Genomic DNA, 19,088 nt, shown 5'->3' on the forward strand with positions numbered 1-19,088 from the left:
TTAAGGTAGCATAAAAGTTCACATAACATCTTCATGATTTATCTTGCAGTGAGAGCACTAACAAAAAAGGATTAAGGCTGCATCTTCTCCTTTTGGGATGATTCCATTGCATCGAGGTGGCATTGGACGTCGGTCCTTAGCACCTCCAATGCCTTGACAAACACCAGCAGCTCGTCTGCCCCTAGAGCTTCCATGTCCACCTCCCACCTGTTTTGTTTCACTGCGCTTGTCTAAGCCGTTAGGATCTTCGACCATGCGACAGCCTGACGCACCCTTTCTGCCTCAGCTAGGAAAGCGGTCTCCTCCACCTCCCACTTCATTCTGTCAACCCTAGCGGCAGCCTCCTCCGCCGTTTCAGAACAAGCTGGAGATGGTGAGCTATGGATCTCAGGGAGGTAGGTGCGGAGGATGGAGTTGGCGATGGGTGCTCCGTAGGCTTTGGGCTCACCGGTAGGGGAGAACGCGATGACGGTGACGTGGGCACCGAACTCCTGGGAGAGGTCTTTTGCCATGGAGAAGAGTGTGTTGGTGCGCTCTGAGAAGCTTGTCTGGCTCTGAGCCATGCTGGTGGATTTGGTCATAAGGACGAGCAGCTCGTCGGGCGGCGGAGATTGGAAAGATGCGGGGAGGAGAGCAGAGGCAATGAATAACATGGGATTTCTTTTGTGCCTTAAATAGGTAGCAGAGTATAGAGGACTATCACCTTATATAAGAAGATACACAATGTAAGTTCCTCTATTTTGAAATAGAAATGAACAAACCATGACTGTTCTTTTTAGATCGCATTTTTAAGTACACATATATGATACATCCCCATAGATCCACACTCATACAGTGGTACAGGCGCACACACACACAACAACGAAACCATACACATTTGAAATACTAAACTAGTGCACTGTCACCAGGCACCAACAGGCTAAAACTACTGATCCAGACGATACAAATAAAGCCATCTCTATTACACGAAAGTGTCACAACACACAAAAGCAATGCATCAGACACGAACATGGCAACGAGGAGACAATAGACACGGTCATGGAGATGGATATGGCATAAGCTTATTCCGGCATACCTGCTGCAGCATAGAATGCAGCAAAATGAGGGTTGCTGCGGAGATAGTCATCCAATGCACGATGCCTAGCCTTTGGGTCCAGGGTAACACGACCCGAGTGACCAATGCCACTAGCATGCTGCAGGATGTCACGAATATGCCACGTCTGGTGGGTAAGAAAGCAGCAAGGGCACACAAAAGCGATCATTACGAAGCACACGAGTGTAACTGTGGTCCTGCGGCCAAGCGAACTCAGATTTCTTCAGCTCCTCTGTTTCATCCTCGTCTGCTTCTTCCATGTCGTACAGATCATATGGATCAATGAAGCCTGGCTACTGCGGAGGTGGCACACTGTCAAAGTTGCCTACTCCGTTCGCTTGCTCTGTTCGCTTGACCAGCCATCATCCTACAGATACTTACCAACAGAACTAAAAATGATAAGCAATGACCACAAGCAATGATGATAACCTGTAAACAAGATGCAGAAGCTATAAGCTCACCTCTCACAGGGCGCAGAACCAAGTATGTTGCCTAGCACAACCACTAACAATGCATGTAAAATGAAGAGCCGATGATCAAAGGCCTTAGGAGCACGCCTATTTATTGGAGCACCATGACCTATCAATAACACAGTGCACCTTCTCCCCAGCTGATGCCTCACGGGATTACAGTAGCCATGAAAATACATGGTATGCTCGGAATATGCAGACCTACATTGATCAGGAATCCTACCACAAGTATAGGGCAAAATATGCAGGCTTTCATTCACGGGTAGGCATGCAAAATATTCAGCGGGTACATGAGTTAGGATAAAAAGAAGGAAAATCTTGACATCCACATGAGTTACAAAATAGATGCGTAGGCATTATAGTTGGAGAAAGCAGCTGTTTCCCTTTGTGGTCAGCGACTGGAAACGCACCCAGGTTCACTGAAGTGTGGGCCTCTTCTAGATATTTGTCTTCCACCTATGTTGTATGCAAAGATGAAATGCACTCAGCTTCACTAACAAATGGGTCCAATAAGAGCGCACAATCTTATTAGTGACCTCGCAACAAGTGCAGCTTACCAAATTTTCATTTCGCGCCTAGGAACTTGAAAGCGGGATATTCAAATTTTGTATTCCCTCGCCTCCCCCCAAATAGTAAAAACATGGCTACTGCAGTGCCCTTTCAAACTCCCACCTTGTATTTTCAAAATCAGCACTCTCCTCTCTATTGTAAAGCCGAACTAGATCTGCAGTGGCAGATGACCTCGACGGTCGAGGGGTACCTCAGAAGCGGTGGCAAGCTCCATGGGTGGCACGTATCAAGGTGCGGCATGGGTGGCGGCACTCTTGGAGGAACATCTCAGCATCCTTGCAGCGGCTGCGCCCATGCTTGCGCAGTTGAGCAGTTGAGCGAGGATGTCGCGCAAGCATCGGCTGTCCCGTCCAACCATGCACCACTGCATCTTCGAGCTCCACAAGAGAGAATCTCATTTCTTTTCTATGTAGTCCCCTCCAATTTTCTGGATCTACATCTACTTCATCAGAGAGCACTCTGCTCAAGTTTATTTCTGTCTGGAGTAGAGCCTAGTTACGCCTACCCCATACTGCTGGAGTATTTCTTTAGCGAAAAGTAAATTTCTCAGTGTATTGTGTTAGATTTGGGATCCTTCTCTTACATTGGATGCTCTAGATCTATCTGCAAGGCCAACATCTGCATTTCTATGGTCATGGTATATTCTATTCTTATATCTAAGATAATTGACCAAATACTTATTGTGCAGGGCCTAGTATCACGTTCCTACATTGCTAAAATTCAATCACATGTCGTTGTATGTAACTAAACAAGTGACTATCCTACTCGTGTATTCTTTACTTTATTTAGTTGCTTTGTTTAAGATTGGAGTTTGACTTCTGCTCCTTTCATTTGTAGGCTGAAATATTGAAAAAAATCCTTGAGGTTGTAGTACCAAATTCTGGTCCTCATGATTTACAGTTAAGTTCCTTCCTTAATTATGTGGCCGATGCAGCCAGCCTCAGCTACAAGCTCAAGATCTAATATTTCTTTGGAAGGGCTACAAGAAGCTGTAGAACTAAGCAACAAGTTGTGAAACAGGAACAAATGTTGCAGAACTAAGACAACAAGTTGTTGAACATGAGTAAATGTTGAGCGACTTGAAGGTGAAGGCACAAGCTTCAGATGCAGCAATGAAAATGCAATCTGAGGAGATTGAGAGTTTGAAGAAAGTAGTAAGAGAAACTACGTACCTCCTTCGTCAACTCCTAAACTTCAGAGGGTAAGGTCAATGTGTTTCTTAGACATCTGCTCATGTCCTCCCAGCTACTTGTGCTGGTTTGTGAGTACTGTGGTTTGTGCTCAATGTGTTTCTTGGCTAGCTTTGTTCTTGGTCAGAGAGATATCATGTGTAGTGGTTTGTGATCTCTTAGGGACAATATGCTTGTGCTTGTTCTTTGATCATGAATAATAATGTGTGAAGTGTGATGAGAAACATTTATTTGTATGTGTGGTATGGAAAGATTATTTGTGCTATCAATTACCACATTGATTTTTATGTAATATTAAATTAGATTATTTTTTTAATTAAGCGTTACCTAGGCTACACCCGAAAATAACTGGGCCCAAAATTTTATGGGCTCGCCCCCTCAGCCCATTATTTCGTGGGCCTAAACAAAGTTATTAACACCAGCAAATGTTTGGCTAAATCCATTAAGAATGGACCTAAACAAACTTATGACGTCAACATATGTTGCGCTTGATCCAATAAGAATTGGGCCTAAATCAAGTTATGACGTTGGTAATTGTTGGGCTTGGTCCAAGAAGATTTGTGTTGCAGAACCACCCAAATTAACCTGGCTAAAGTGTACTCAACGTCACCTCACATGCGAACCGACACTTTAATCAAGTCAATCTGGTAGTCCGTCGGGTTTCACCCGATAGACCAGTTGTCTCGGATCGAAACAAAGCATACTCACACGAAGGCGAGTCTAGAGATTACAACAGTTTAGTAGATTAAAACATAGATCCCACTTTAATTATTACACCACAACAGTTCAAAAGTGCATAAAGTAAACTTGTTCAGAGTTTAAGCAGTGGAAATAAAGCGACAACTAGACGTCGGAGCAGTGATGTCATGGTGAAGCCTGCCATGTCATTAGTTACCACGATCCTCGCCGACCGAGGATGGGTCCGACTCGACCGTCCAACCCGGAGGGAGCTGGGTCGGCCAAGTCAAGCTAGCAGCACAAACAACAACATCTACAACATTACCTGAAAAACAAGCCACAAGCAAGGCTGAGTATACTAATACTCAGCAAGGCTTAACTGTCGGGTGGTAGCTACTCCACCAACTTCTAGACATACAAGGCTTTTTGGTTGAGAGGTTTATTTTTTGCCAAAAGCAGCTAAGATAGGTCCTTACTTTCAAATTTTAGCATGAGGTTCTAGTTAATTAACCAATCTAGGTAGGCACCTATTCTAAGCAAGCATGTTGTTCAAGACATTTTATTCCAAGCATCATCATTAAGATAATCATTCTCTGTTCCACTTTTTACTCAGTGCAGCACAGTGAGCAAGCAGTCTCAACCTGTGAGAGGCAGATGATTCGAATCGAGTTTTCAAACCTTGGAAGGTGAACCTAACCCCACGACATTGCGTACCACGACGAGTCCACATATGTCAGCCGTCCCCATCAATCCTCGAGCATGTGGACAAGGCCTACTTCCCTTGGATACAAGGCCCCACGGTCCCGGAACATTGCTGTATCGTGACTGCACTTGTACCCACATGATGCACCAGGGGAAACTCCGTTCCAGAGACAGTAGGGATAAAGCCACGCCCCGGTTCAATCAGGTACAAGGCTTTCCTATCCCATACTAGGTATGAGATTAGTACTTTCAAACACTTGACCACGAACACTGACACATTTCAGCCTTAGCATTTTTATTGCTAGATAGACGGGGCAATCCACCAATTCAGACCAAAAGCCCGGCCCCGCCCGTCATCCTTATGGTTGTAGCATAAGTAAGCCAGCAATTCCTATAACTCGCGAGTGATAGGAAATCACTCAACTTTTACCGAGTCCTATTTAGCATTGCAGCTACTCGACCTATCATACTAGTGTTCAAACATAAGTACCTGAGATCATACAGCTAAGTTTTCAATCAACTCCTATGAACTTAAATACACAAACACAAGGAGCATAGATATTGCATGAACTTTAAATCAGGGTTATGCTCCAGGGCTTGCCTTCCTGATCTAGGTTAGTGGGAAGCTCGTTGGAAGCCTGGGTTGCTCAGCCTTGACTTAATGCAGCTCTGCAGGTGCCTCCTCGGTCATCTGAAGCAGCTCATAAGTTCCATCTGCAATATTCGCTTCTACACAAGATGCATATGCAACAATTCAAGATTTCACGATTTCATATGCAAGATGCATTTCAAAAGATATTATTGCAGAAGTGTAAAGCTTACAATGACCACATGCACCTAGACAAGATTTAAACTTAAGTTCTTTGTAAGGTAAAGTGCTTTCGTGTTTTAAACCCCAGGTTTGATTTGATGGTGATTGCGTACACATATAAGGTTTTAACATCTTAGACTTCGCAAAGAAAGGTGGGGGTTATTTTGGGGTTGCTTAACATTCATTTGGAAAGCTATCATGTTTCTGAATTCTTAAACAACTTAATGTAACATTTACCATATTAAGTGTATTACTCACATGCATTTAATTAAGCAAGTTAAAACATGTAGCAACTAGAAGCTAGTATTTTTCCTAGATAAAAAGAGGCATCAAGAACCTAACAAAAGTGATCTTGCATTTTTATCTATTTCCTTCCATTTATAGAGCATATAACAAGATCACACCTAGCATTCAAGCATTTAACTCAACTCAGTGAGTTTCACAACTAAACTAGTGTTGCAAAATTTCTATTCAAAACAAGCATGCCAAAATTAAATCCACCAAGGTGGATTCATATTTTTCTCATTTTTCCATGATTTATAAAGCATTGATTAGTTTAAACACAAAAATAAAATCCTAAGGGAAAAACACAACAATAACATGTCCAAAACCATTTTTCTGTAAAACTACTCATCACTAGGAGTCTAACAATGTTAGATTTGTATTTTTCGCATTTTTCTACATTTACTTATGCATTTCCAAAGCATTTTTCTACATTTACTTATGCATTTCCAAAGTTTCAGCCTTTTTAAATCAAAAGAAAAATAGAAAATATAAATATTTCACGCTCAGGCCCCTGAAAAGATTTGGGGACTTGCAATGTCACCCCTGGGGCTCAACCGGCGGCTTGCCAGCATCAATCCAGCGAGCGGTGGCGCTGCTAGGGTTAGGGAAGGGCACGGGGGTGCTTAGGGGCTCACCGCGAAGAGATGCGCTAAGGGGCTCAGGGGTGGAGGTGGCTCGACGACGGCAGTTCACAGCGAGGTCTCTAGCGCGGTAGAGGAGCTTCTTCTCCAGCAACGGCAGAGGCACGGGTGGCCAAAGGGTGGCTCGAGAGGCTCGAGTGGAGTGTGCGTGGAGAACCTGCGGGCTCAGTGGGTGGCGGGGATGGCCGGAGGGTGGAGCTCGGTGGTGAGGTGCGTGGTGGCGCTCTGGTTCTGTTGGCGGCAGGAGAGGTGGCACGATGGGGCACCAGTGAGGCTTGGGGCACCTTTTATAGCGGGCCGAGGGCGAGGGAACTTAAGGATGCCTCGGTGCTCGACGACGACCGGGGGAGGGAAAGAGGGTGGTGGGCGACTGGCGTAGGCGCGGCGGGCTTGGTGATTGGCCGAAGATGGCATGGCATGCGTGGGCGAGCTCCGGGGGTTGGCGGGGCAGGATATGCGGGCGGAGAGGATCTCTTGGTCGCGCGCAAGGATTGGTCGGGGGAGGGGTGCTCGTTTTGTCCCATCACCGGCAGCATTGGCCGACAGTGGAGCCGATGGCGCGCCGAGACTTGGCCCCCCGGGCGCAGGCGCGGACAGAGGCGCGCGTGAGGAGTGGCCGGAGGAGATCTTTGCCTTGGGCGGAGGAAGATGGCATCGGCCGGCGACTGGGCGAGTGCCGGGGCCATCGGGTCGTGTCACCAGTGAGGGTTGGCCGGCGGCCTGCGCGAACGCTGAGGCGCCGCATGGCGTGGCACAACGCGCCGGGGCACGGTGATCGCGCTTTGCATATGGGGTGCGACGCGGTGGCGTGCAGGGAAAGTGTGTTTGAAGCCAGTTTGCGCTGAAATTTGAAACCAAACTTCAAAATTTTCAAAACTAGAAGTTGTTGTTGAAACTTCAGGCTACAAACTCTACAAAAGCTTACAGGTGCAAAACTTGGCTAGATTGGAAGATAAAAGAGTGTGAACTTCGGAAGAACGCGGGTTTAAAGAGATAGGTTGAAACTTGAATGAAGTTTGAATTTTGGCTGAACTTTGACCTAAAATTTGAATAGCTTCCACTCTAAACTAGTGAAAGATCAAATAGCAAAAGTTGTTTGTTTTGAAAAGTTGTACAACTTTTATATTAGCAAAAAGTTGAGTTGTTATATAAAATTTGAATTTAACAACTACCCCCCAAAAGAACTTTTTAAGGCATTTTTTGGACATTTGAAAATTTGAAAAGTTTCCAAAAGTTGGGATTTGGTGTTTCGAATGTTTTTCTACCTTCCCAACCTAGTTTGCTTGTTTTTCACACTTAGTTCCTTATTTGACTTAGTTTGACTTTGATTTGCCCCTTTTGTGAGATTTCAAGTGTTAAGTGCCTATGAAATTCAAACATGGCAAGGTCTAGAGTGTTAAGTGTGATTTGTACCCTTAATTTCTCTAATTAACCTTTTGCAAGGTTCCCTAAAAACTAGGGTTATTACAATTTGGGCCTAAATCAATCTATGATGATAACAATTATTGGGCTCGGCACAACAAGTTGGGCCTAAATCAATCTATGACGATAGCAATTATTGGGCTCAGTCTAATAAGAACCGGATGTAATTAAATCTATGATGAAACAGTTCGTCACAACCATCATGCCACATCAAACTGTGGTCCGATGTGGCATGCTACGCAGGAGCCAGTTTATGACGACATGTGGGATGAATTTTCATTCGTCATTATCTTAGTGACGCACCGAAATAAGGAACGTCACTCGTCGCGGTTTATGATGCTCGAAAGTGGGTCGTATTTCGTAGATAAAATCGTAAGGAACATAAATGTGGAAATGGATTCGAAATCTGAAACTTAGTGAGGAAGTTATCATCACTCAAAGAAAACTGAACAAAGTAACTGAGATGGCATGATTTGCTCCATGTGACGATAAGAAGTCAGTATGCTACTCCTACAACTCTTCTTGCATGCACACAATTTGCTCTCTGCGCGCGGGGTGTGCTTCTCCTAGTGCTCTGATTGCATGCACGTGATTAGCTCCTATATATATTGACAAGATCTACAACTTTATAATTCAAAATATTTTGATTTGAAGCCATCTTGTGCCAAAGTTATCAATACAATGTTCAGATCTAGAACTTCAGATATTAACATTGTATTGATTATTTTGGTACCAAGATTGATTCAAATCAAAATATTTTGAATTACAATGTTCTAGATCTCATCAAGATATACAATTTTTATATTAATTTTATCTCCATCCGAGTTGATATGAAAAATTTACGGTTTTTAAAAATATGCTACGTAGAGAGGGAACATATCGCCAACTGAATTGGTGGTAAGGTGGCTGGAAGAGAGACATTCCACCAATCCAAATGGCTATGTAGGTACATATTTGTAATTTTTTTATTCGAACATATATTTTACAAAACATTAAAATAGAAAATGTGAAAATAAAAAAAAATCCTCGAGAGATGACGCCAGGGAACGTATATGGTGCAAATTATCTACCCCATGTAAGCTTGGAAACTATGAATCAAGACCATAAGATGCTAATCCAATAGATAGGGTTAGTGGTGGGATTATTTTGTAGTTAAGTCCCCCACCCGTCGGCCACTTGCCACTTTTACATATCATGGAAAAGGTGCTGCATCAAAAGTGGCCGGCGGGTGGGGGGCTTAACTGCAAAATAATTCCACCACTAACCCTATCCATTGGATTAGCATCTTCTGACCTTGATTCATAGTTTCTAAGGTTGCACGGGGTAGATGGTTTACACCAGGCCTTGGCCTATGGGTTGTGCTTGGGGTTGACATCTGGGGGCCCATGGAATAATAAGCTGGGCCACTAATCATTAAGAAGACGTACAGTGAAAACTTAGGCCACGACAAGAGCCACACGGCCCAAGTTATTAAAAATCTACTCTTGTAATCTGTGATATGATATCTTTGTTGAGGATGTCACTGTGGAGAAAAAAGAAAGGAAAACTGACTTTACCCTCAAGCAGCTGGTTGCTTGACAACTCCTGAAAATTGGAAATCTAATATAGCGATTTAGCTGGCGTCTAGCAAGATGATTGTCAGACATCGTCACAGCGGCAGCCCACGGAGATCAATGTAGCTGGTCTCCAGCAAGAAGATCGTGATGCAATGCATCAACGCCAAAGCAGCAATCGACCGGGTGTAATGGTCGACAGGCCGACAACGTTTCGTTTGGCTGGGTTTCCATGACCATGTCGATGTTGCCACTAATGGGTGAACAGATTAAACAGCAGCTTTAATTAGGAACAGAGAGCCGCTAAGTAGGAATTTAAATATTACATTGGTTTTCAGGATGGTGTTGGCAATAAAATTCATATACATATACATGACGAGCTATCCTTGGTCAGACCAATACATCACACTTGTTGAATTTCATATACTGATGTTTCCTCCTCGTGCCCTTCCCTGTTCCTTCTCCTGATTCCCCACAGGTTTCATATGCTCTTTACTATCTTGAGCACTTTCCACACTACATGCTGGTTCAATCGTAGTCTCCTTGCTTTTAGCCCAAAGCACACTGTAAAGCCCTCCAATCAGAAGAATTCCGCCCAAGATGCTGCTGTTAAGAAAAAAGAAGATTAATTTTTATGGTTCCACCTATTCATTCATGGACAATTAATGCAACTCCGATCCTTGCATTCTAATATTGCGTTCTAGTTACCTTCCAAGGTGGATAATCTCTCCCAAGAAGAAGGAAGAACAGAACATTGTGAAGATAAAGCCGAGCGGCATCCATACAGCGAAGAAGACGGGACCTTTCATCTCCATGCACCATACTTGCAAAAAGTAGGATAACCCGGAAACTACAAATCCCTGACCAATCGTTTTGATCAGCCCGGAAGGAAGAACATCATTAGTTCGTCAATTTTTATGATCAATTTTTGAAACTGTATCAAAGCTACTAAGTTATTAATAACCTGCTGTTTCTTTTGCTCCAGAAACAAATTAAGACATGCTAGTTATTGCGACTAGTGAAAATTGAGCAACAGTTGAAGGAAGAAGCTGATCATAGTTGTTACTGTGTATATGATGGCGAGCAAGCTGATGTCTGGCCTGAGCTTCCACCTTGTGATGTCCCTCTCGGCCACAGCTGCCACAACCAACGCCTGTACCGTGCTGAAAACGCACTGTATCACAGTCACTAGCATCTTGTTTGGGAACTCCTTCAGCAGCGCAGCCTGAATATAATTGATCAATACATCATGAAGTTCAGAACATACATGAAGACTTTATCTGATGTATACATCGACCATGAACAGACCTGAAAGACGATCCACAGGGACCATGCCAAGTCGCCGGAGAGCTTGAGGAATGTCCCTTTGATCCATGCCGCATGCCCTGTAGAAGAGTAAGCGCGACCAGTTTGGAAGGCACGGTGATGGTTTACAGGGCTGAAAGGTGGCCCAGTAAAGAAGGCGATGACCAGAACTCCTGCAAGGCAGAGCACTACGCCGGTTACCTTGGCCACGCCGTATGGGCTTTTCAGATTTACCACCTCCATCCTGCCCAAGCATATGCAGTTGATTTGCTCCTAGTTAGTATAGGCTGGTGAAATTATATCAATAGACTTGTCGTAGTAGCTAGTGTATACCTTAATAGTAGGGCCAAGCAGAAGGTGGACACAGCTTTGGAATTGCTTATTGCAGATTGCACGGTTGCTGATGTGAACCTCAGCGCTACATTTAACATATTTATCGCAAATGTATTTCTACAATAAGTAAATGATATAATTAGTACATCTTGAAATAATGTATATTACAGCACAGATGCAGCATCATACGACAAGATCTATATGCACAAGGATATACATACATATACCATCACAATTAATTTCATCCTTGCAGAGAAAAATGTTTAATCTGAACCTGAAGAGGGTAGAGAAATGTGACACTCGTACCCGATTAAGGCACATAAGAAAAGCTTCGACAGCATCCCAAATGACAAAGAACGGACACTTTTCCTGCAGATTATGTACAAATTGATCGAGCAAGCATGAGGACCTTAGAGGAACATGACTAGTGATCATATGATTAGTTTCCTTGCACTCGACATGTAATGGGTAATTAGTGAATTACTTACCTTTCACGAAGAAACGCAATAGGGACCAGCAGAACAGATGCTGCTGCCTGGCAGTAGAAGGTGAAGACAAAGGTATTAAACCCCTGGTTGAAGGTCGCCTTCAGGACGACAAACATACCGGTGTAGATGACTTGTATGAGGATTGCTACAACATAAGGTTTCTTGGTGTCCATCTGAACATACATGTTCTTGTCTTGGGAGGAGGCAGGAAGCCAGGAAGGATAAGGGAGGAAGGTTTGACTAGTGCTACAAAGGAGAGAGTACCCTGCTGTACTGGAGAACACCAACTACTTTTAGTTGCCAAGCAAAGCAGCTAGGCAAGATAAGGAAACTAAAGCATAATGAGTTGTTGCCAGCATGTATGCAATTATATAGGCTTCAAGTTTAGGTAAACTGAGAGCAGATACACGATTACACAAACACTTTTTTTGCGACGACATGTGTACACAAACATTGTAGAAAAGTTCCCTGGGTAGGAAGAACAACAAATGAATATCAGGAGGTGTAAACACACGTAGAGGAAGATAGAAAGATATAGATAGATAACCAGCCAGAGGGTGTACCCTACTATAGTGTATAGCCGGTCGTTTTTACTATCTATATCTTCAGCTCATCCAAGATGATGTTGATCATGTTAATCATGGCACGAGATCTGGAGTTCAAATCTTAACAAGAGTAATTAAATAAAAATATTGCAAATGACTCCTATTTTCACATTAAAATCCTAGTAGCTTTCTTAATTAATTAGTTCATAATGCAATCAAGTTTGCCACAACCTGCCAGCCTTGCCAAAGTGTTCATTATGTATAGTAGTGAGAAATAAGTAGTTGGCCAGTCAGCTATGCGTTAAGTAGGAAGATGGTTTTGAATCATTATCGCCATCTACAAAGCAAACAGAAAGACCCTCTTATGTCACACATCAATAAAGTTATAGCTTTCACAAATGACATGCATACTTTGAATCTGTATCTTAATTTGATGGGGATCGAAAACGAAAGATGACCAATTGATTCTTCCTGATTATGTTCCCAAGATATACTTTAAAAAGCAACATGTAGTTTCACAAAGTACATTGAGCAGTATACAAAAATACATGTTCACAAAGTGCAAGAAAGATATCTCATCGCTCATTGTATATATGAAGCAACTTCATTATTGACCGATCCTGAAATCTGCGCATGTGATTGGTCAGGATGCTAGCTCATACACTTACTATATAGTACTATAGTTGTTTCCACGAGAGGTTTGTATTTTGTTTATATATGTGAGCTGGCTTACTTCACAAGGTGACAAGTTGAGTAATAAATAATGCGCTTGTCGCCCCCTCACTAAGCATGTGACTGCTAGTTATTCTATCCAATAGCAAAATAATTTGAAAACCTCTTTTAACTTATGAACAAAACGAAAGGCCAGCTTATGGAGAGAAAAGAAAATTTCTCGAAATATGCATCTTACTGTTACTAATGGGAGATACCATTTACAGCCTCTATGTTAATCCGCAGTTCCACGCAGAGACATGCTAAATAAAGATGAAGCCTAGAAATTCTCACAAAAATTATAAACATCACGCTTTTATTTCGGTAGACTAATTATCATCATCAATAATAGCCATTGAATATGTTGTGTCCACAAAATTATCTATCTATCCATTATGAAAATAGTCTAATGTGACCACTACATCTACATCTAAATTATCTGCCTCTATCATTTGCTTTTAATTTCTTCCTGTCGTTTGCATACTGTTTTCCTTATTTGCGTGATCACCTGATGTGCTGAGAATACTGTAAAATTTGCCTGTGTGCAGTCGCAGAGGCTGGATATTTATCAATTTTCTAAAAAAGGCTGCATCTATCATTACAAATTAATCTATAGTACCCCCTAATCCTCATTAGAATTACTTACCTATACCATTATTAAAAAATAATATAAAGAAACCCTCTAAATTTATATCTAAATGAATTACTTACTATGCTATAACAATCTAGAGTAACACCTATATCTGCATCTAATTAAATTATTTCAATGTACCATAAATGCATAATGTGTCTCACCATGAAGACAGCATATGCACATATGCAGGAAATGATGAGAATATCCATTGCCATGTCAAAACGCATGGCTCAAGCTAAGGTTTCAACTTGAAGGACTAGAATGGCAACAATAAGGGATGTGTATGGGAGTCAATAAAATTTGTCACCGACTGAGAAACTTGGCTTATATCCCTGTTTTGACACAAAACACCTCTTTTCTAGCAATTATCAAACTCGAAAGGGGCAAGATAAGAGTCAAACCAAAACCAAACAGCCTCCGGAAAAAATGGAGCTCATGGTTTCAAAACCAGACCCTCCGGCTTTGAAAAATTAGATCCTATGGTTTTGAAAATTGGACCCTCTCTGGTTTCTTCCCAGCTTCCCCACACTGTTTGAAAATTGGACCCTCTGGTTTCTTCCCAACATTGCCACACTATCTTTAGGGGGGAAATGCAAAACAAGATAAATAACATACAAAATTCCAAAGCTTTCAACCATAGCTTCTCATAAACAAGAAGAAACTTCTCCCGATAGATATTCAAAAAGATAGGTTTGAGAGAACTAGCCCCCTTCAATTTCTCAAGACATGGTGCAATATCTTTGGCAAAAGGTACACTCCATCAAACAATCTCCAAAGTTCATGAAATTTTAGATGTAGCGTCTCATGAATTTTAAACTTCACCACAAATCTATGAATTTGTCGAAGAATACAAGAAAAGAGGGTACGGGGAAAACTCAAAATCCAACGGTCGTTCTTGGATTGGACAGGGGATCGCCCTAGATGTTCTTGCACATGTCCTAGCATCATTCTTCCCCAAGAATGTTTCCTTAAAATGCAGCTAAACAAGATATTAGTCATTCACCCCAAAAAAGCTCCCGATATAGGGAAACTAACAAAATTAGAGATTTAGAAGGTGAGGAATATTGAGAGAAAATTGGATCATTTGATTATTTCAAAATTTAAGATAACAAGCCACTCCTAGCACCACTTAAAGCATTGGATGACAAAATGCTCAAGAACAAAGATGCTATCTTCTCTCCGTCTCTCTATCCAACCCTAGCCAATACTAACAACACAACCCAACCACTCCAAATATGTCTAGGAACCTAGACAAAGACAAAAAACACCCATACATGAAGTACACAATCTAAATACTCCCAAGGGTAAGATCGTTCATCTTTTTTATCGCTACATTGGAAAAAACTAATACCTTCACGATTTCGCTTCACCTCTATGCAAGCTTCCGAATGATGCCATGCGTCCTACTACTCGCCTCCACTTGGTTTGTAGGCCTCAACCAGCAAAGACAACATTTGGTTTTGAGGTCCTAATTGTCAGGGTCTCTTGTATGTCCTGTGTGGTTTTACTTAGTAGTACTGACGCATGTGAAACCTCCTCCTAGGCCCTGATGCCTTCAAATCTTTTACACTTCCTTTGTTTGACCACTGACTCATGCTTTCAAATCGTCTCATCCTTGACTTGGCCGACATAGTCTTTATCATCCTGTTCTTCTCATGTATCTTGCACTCTTCGTGTGAGCGATATGGATTGCCTACGATTCCACACGGATCGGATGATCCTTTGGTGCGAAGCCTATACTTACTCTTCACCACCACATGCTTTGTTGGCATCAAGATTTCTAATCCCCTTCACCACTGCATTGTACTTTGCACCCAAGCTAGTGCTTTCCCTTTACCTCATAGCTATTAGGAGCTATTAGAAATAAGCATGTTCTTGCAGAATATGAAGTATCACCATTCTAGACGAATTCTCCCAAATCACCTCTGAAGTTTAGCATGAATAATATGTGATAATGTTGTAATTTTTTGAGAGTAGGCAATACCTGTAGCTAAGGTTTGAAATTTCAATATTAAAATGGTCTATATACATACATATGCTAGAATATGCAGGAGCAAGAGCTAGCCTTGGTCAGACCAATCGATCACACTTGTTAAACAGCATATGCTGATACTTCCTTGTGCTCTTCCCTACCCTTCATATTCTCCTCAGATTTCCTCTCTTCTATCTCATCTTGTGCACTAAATGTCATATCCGCATCGCCGCATGGTTCAATCACTGTTTCCTTACTTTTAGCCCACAGAACACTGTAAAGTCCTCCAATCAGAAGGATTCCACCTAAAATGCTTCGGTAAGAAAAAGAAAAGAAGGGAATATTATTGGAAGTTCCTCCAACCAGAAGGATTCATTAATGATAGATGAAGTGCATGTGGTTCCAATCTAATAATCGTTCCAAGTTACCTTCCCAGGTGAACAATCTCCCCAAGGAAGAATGAGGAGCAGAACATTGTCAAGACAAAGCAGAGAGGGAACCAGGTATTGACAAAGACAGGGCCTTTCATCTCCAGGCACCACACTTGTAGGTAGTTGCAAACCCCAGTGACTATGAATCCCTGACCAATTGGTTTGATTCACCCAAGCAGCAAGAGGAGAAGATCATTAATTTCCTAATTTTATCTCAGGTAATCAAAGTTACTAGCCTGCAGTTTTCCTATTGTTCTGAACAAGGTCCTTCCTTTCAGAAACAGTTGCTGGAACTGAAAGAAATTATAGATGAAGACGGTACAACTTCTAGCTAGCCTCAATAACAACTGGGCTAAAACTACTTAATTTAGTGGAGACATTTAAAGGAAATACCAGTCCTTATTACCGTATATATGATGGCGAGCAAGCTGACATCTAGCCCTAGTTTCCACCTTGAGGAGTCCCTCTCGGCCACAGCTGCCACGACTAAGGACTGCACTGTGCTAAAAACACACTGTGTTACAGTCACAAGCATCTTGTTTGGGAACTCTTTCAACAGCGCAGCCTGCCAACGGACCAAAAGATCATTAAGTTCATAATAGTTCTATAATTGTTTTGCTTGCAATTGTTGCTTGTACTAGGCTGATGCAAAATCGGCCATGAGCAGACCTGAGCGATGATCCACAGACACCATATGATGTCACCGAGGAGCTTAAGAAACGTCCCTTTGATCCATGTCACCCTCCTCATGGGATTTGAGGAAGTTTGACTAGCATGGAAGGCACGGTGATGGTTTACAGGGCTTAAAGCCGGCCCAGCATAGAATGCGATCACAAAAACTCCAGCAAGGCATATCACTACACCAGTTACCTTGGCTATGCTATATGGATTGCTTAGCTTTACAGACTCCATCCTACACACCATGCAATTAACCACCAAAGAATATATATTTGGGAATTTATATAAATCGGTGTTATGGTAGTTGTGTACCTTAATAGCAAGGCAAAGCAGAAAGTGATGACAGGTTTGGAATTGCCTATCGCGGATTGCACAGTAGCTGATGTCAACCTCAGTGCTACATTTATCAGATTTATGCAAAATGTATTTCTGCAAAAACCAAAAGATATAATTAACTATATATACATCTTCAAAATACATACAATCCAAGGGACCTTTTTCCGAATTATATATCTTTGTTGATTCAAATCTTCATTTATGCCAATCATTTATCTACATGAATTTATATCGATATTGCATCGAAACATATCACCCAAAGGAAGGTTTTTCTACAATTTAAAAAATTATTGCATTGACTAAAGCTTAAACGGCAGTACATAACAACTTATTTGCACAGACACGAAAGTCATATGTATACCATCAAAATTATTTCCATCTTTGAACCAGAAATGGTTAATCTAAACCTGAAGATGATAGAGAAGTGACATTCATACCCAATTAAGGCACATAATAAAAGCTTCATCAGCAGCCCAAACGTCATAGAACTCACATTTTTCCTGTGAGATACAGAGAATCAGAAATAAATTCAGCAGGCATAAGGATCGGGGACTAGCTGTGGAAATTAGTTATGCATGGCTGGTGGCCATGTGATTAATTCCTTTGCACCCAATGCAACTTATAATGGGTTATGAATGAATTGCTTTACCTGCTTACCTTTCACGAAGAAATGCAATAGGCAGCAACAACACAGATGCTGCTGCCTGGCAGTAGAAATTGAAGACATAGGTACTGAACCCCTGGTTGAAGGCTGCCTTGAGGATTACGAACATGCCGGTATAGATGACTTGTATGATGATTGCTACCACGTAAGGCTTCGTGCTCTTCATTTGAATATGCATGTTCTTGTTGGGACACAAAGGAGATTCAAGGGAGGTATGTGGGAAAGGAAGATATGAGAGGAAGGGGAAAGAAGGTGAAGGAGATATAAAGTACCCAGCTGTATGGAGACCGCCAACGCATTGGTTCTTTAGCAAAGCAGCTAGTGAAAAATAGGTTCGTGAGTTGCTGCCAGCGTGTAGGCAACTCTAGGCTTCAAGTGTTACTACACTGAGGTATAAATACAAACATTATTTTTTGAAAAGATACATACACACGCAAAACATAGTAGAACAGAGCATGGGTAGAAATGACTAATCCAGGTTTATTAGGAACATGAGGAGCTATAAAGACACAGAGATGGAAAAAATATGCATAGCCGACCTATTTCTATTAACTTCAATTCACACAAGGTCCCTAATTGTTTGTCTCGTGAAAGGAAAATTGATAAGAAAATTATTCCCATCACTAGACTAAGACTTTGATGCTTCACTTGCAAGTGTTCCATGCCTTTGGATTCTAAACGGACGCTCAGATACACCCTCCCTCTCTCTCCCTCTCTCTCTCCACAGTCCACAACGCCCTTTATAAGTTTCAGCGATCATTGGCATCTCGAAAATATATTTGGACTATTTGGCCATTTCATGGAATAAGCTTGCGGGCACCATACTTCAGTAAAATCCAATAAAATTTTCCATAACTCACCAGGCCTTAGCCAAAATGCTCATTAAGTCATTAAGTATAGTTCTCGTGAATAAATTAGCTGGCAGTCAACTTTGGGACGCCACCGTACGCATCTCTTGCAGAGCATATATATTCTATTGAACATGGCAGTATAATGTAGTGAAGCAGCAAAAGATGATTTGTCCTACTCGCCTTTAAAAAACGGAGGAAGTATCATTATTGCTGTCAAAAGAAAAACAGAAAGACCCCCTTTAGTCAAACATCAAGAAAAGTATAGCTTTCACAAAGCACATGGATACTTTAAATTTACTGTTGCCAACGGGGAATGGAAAAACTAAAGATGCCTTACTATTACATAAATCAATAAACAAAAGTATATGTTGGCAGAGTATGTGCAATCCTTAGTCTACTACTCCGTATTAGGTAAAGTAGCAAGTCTATTGATTGATCCTGAAATCTTCTAGTCATACAATTGGTCAAATTGCTTGCTCATATTCCCAGAACTTTCCAATTTGTCATTCAAGATTATAATATTTCCTAGCATATGCTTATATTCCCTCTGTAAACAAATATAAGGACTTCTGCAACATTGGAGCCAGGAATACGATGTAGGAGGTGGCCAAACAATCCAAATACACACAGTACAGAAATTTCAATAATTATAGGAGAGACAACACCAAGAGGGAGAAAGATGGAGCGTCAAAAATTACAATCTTACCAGCATTCGGACTTCAACA

General features: G+C 41.8%; 2 protein-coding genes across 8 annotated transcripts; both read right to left on the reverse strand.

Annotated features, from left to right (window-relative positions):
• Positions 1-9,676: 9,676 nt before the first annotated feature.
• On the reverse strand, positions 9,677-14,340 carry LOC117845063 (WAT1-related protein At5g64700). Of its 2 annotated transcripts, none has more exons than XM_034725949.1 (7): positions 11,542-14,340; positions 11,360-11,422; positions 11,054-11,170; positions 10,724-10,964; positions 10,482-10,640; positions 10,124-10,275; positions 9,677-10,018 (listed from the first exon to the last, which is right to left on the reverse strand). In XM_034725949.1, exons 1-7 carry the CDS (start codon positions 11,724-11,726, stop codon positions 9,835-9,837), a joined length of 1,101 nt encoding a protein of 366 aa, XP_034581840.1. In that variant the 5' UTR covers positions 11,727-14,340; the 3' UTR covers positions 9,677-9,834. The 2 variants fall into 2 exon arrangements, with proteins under 2 accessions (XP_034581840.1, XP_034581839.1); XM_034725948.1 differs by having other exon boundaries at positions 9,677-10,021.
• A 155-nt stretch (positions 14,341-14,495) lies between these two features.
• LOC117845061 (WAT1-related protein At5g64700) lies at positions 14,496-17,900 on the reverse strand. 6 transcript variants are annotated; one of them, XR_004637996.2, is made up of 8 exons: positions 17,506-17,894; positions 17,286-17,348; positions 16,825-16,941; positions 16,504-16,747; positions 16,241-16,399; positions 15,832-15,983; positions 15,465-15,716; positions 14,496-15,356 (listed from the first exon to the last, which is right to left on the reverse strand). XR_004637996.2 is itself a non-coding variant. In XM_034725942.2 (7 exons), the coding sequence occupies exons 1-7, from the start codon at positions 17,688-17,690 to the stop codon at positions 15,524-15,526; spliced, it is 1,113 nt and encodes a 370-aa protein (XP_034581833.1). In that variant the 5' UTR covers positions 17,691-17,893; the 3' UTR covers positions 14,496-15,523. The 6 variants fall into 6 exon arrangements, 5 of the variants coding, with proteins under 5 accessions (XP_034581833.1, XP_034581837.1, XP_034581834.1 ...); XM_034725942.2 differs by having other exon boundaries at positions 14,496-15,716; positions 17,506-17,893; XM_034725946.2 differs by having other exon boundaries at positions 14,496-15,716; positions 17,498-17,891.
• Positions 17,901-19,088: the final 1,188 nt, after the last annotated feature.

This window comes from Setaria viridis, chromosome 2 (assembly GCF_005286985.2).
Source record: "Setaria viridis chromosome 2, Setaria_viridis_v4.0, whole genome shotgun sequence".
Classification (NCBI taxonomy): Eukaryota; Viridiplantae; Streptophyta; class Magnoliopsida; order Poales; family Poaceae; genus Setaria; species Setaria viridis.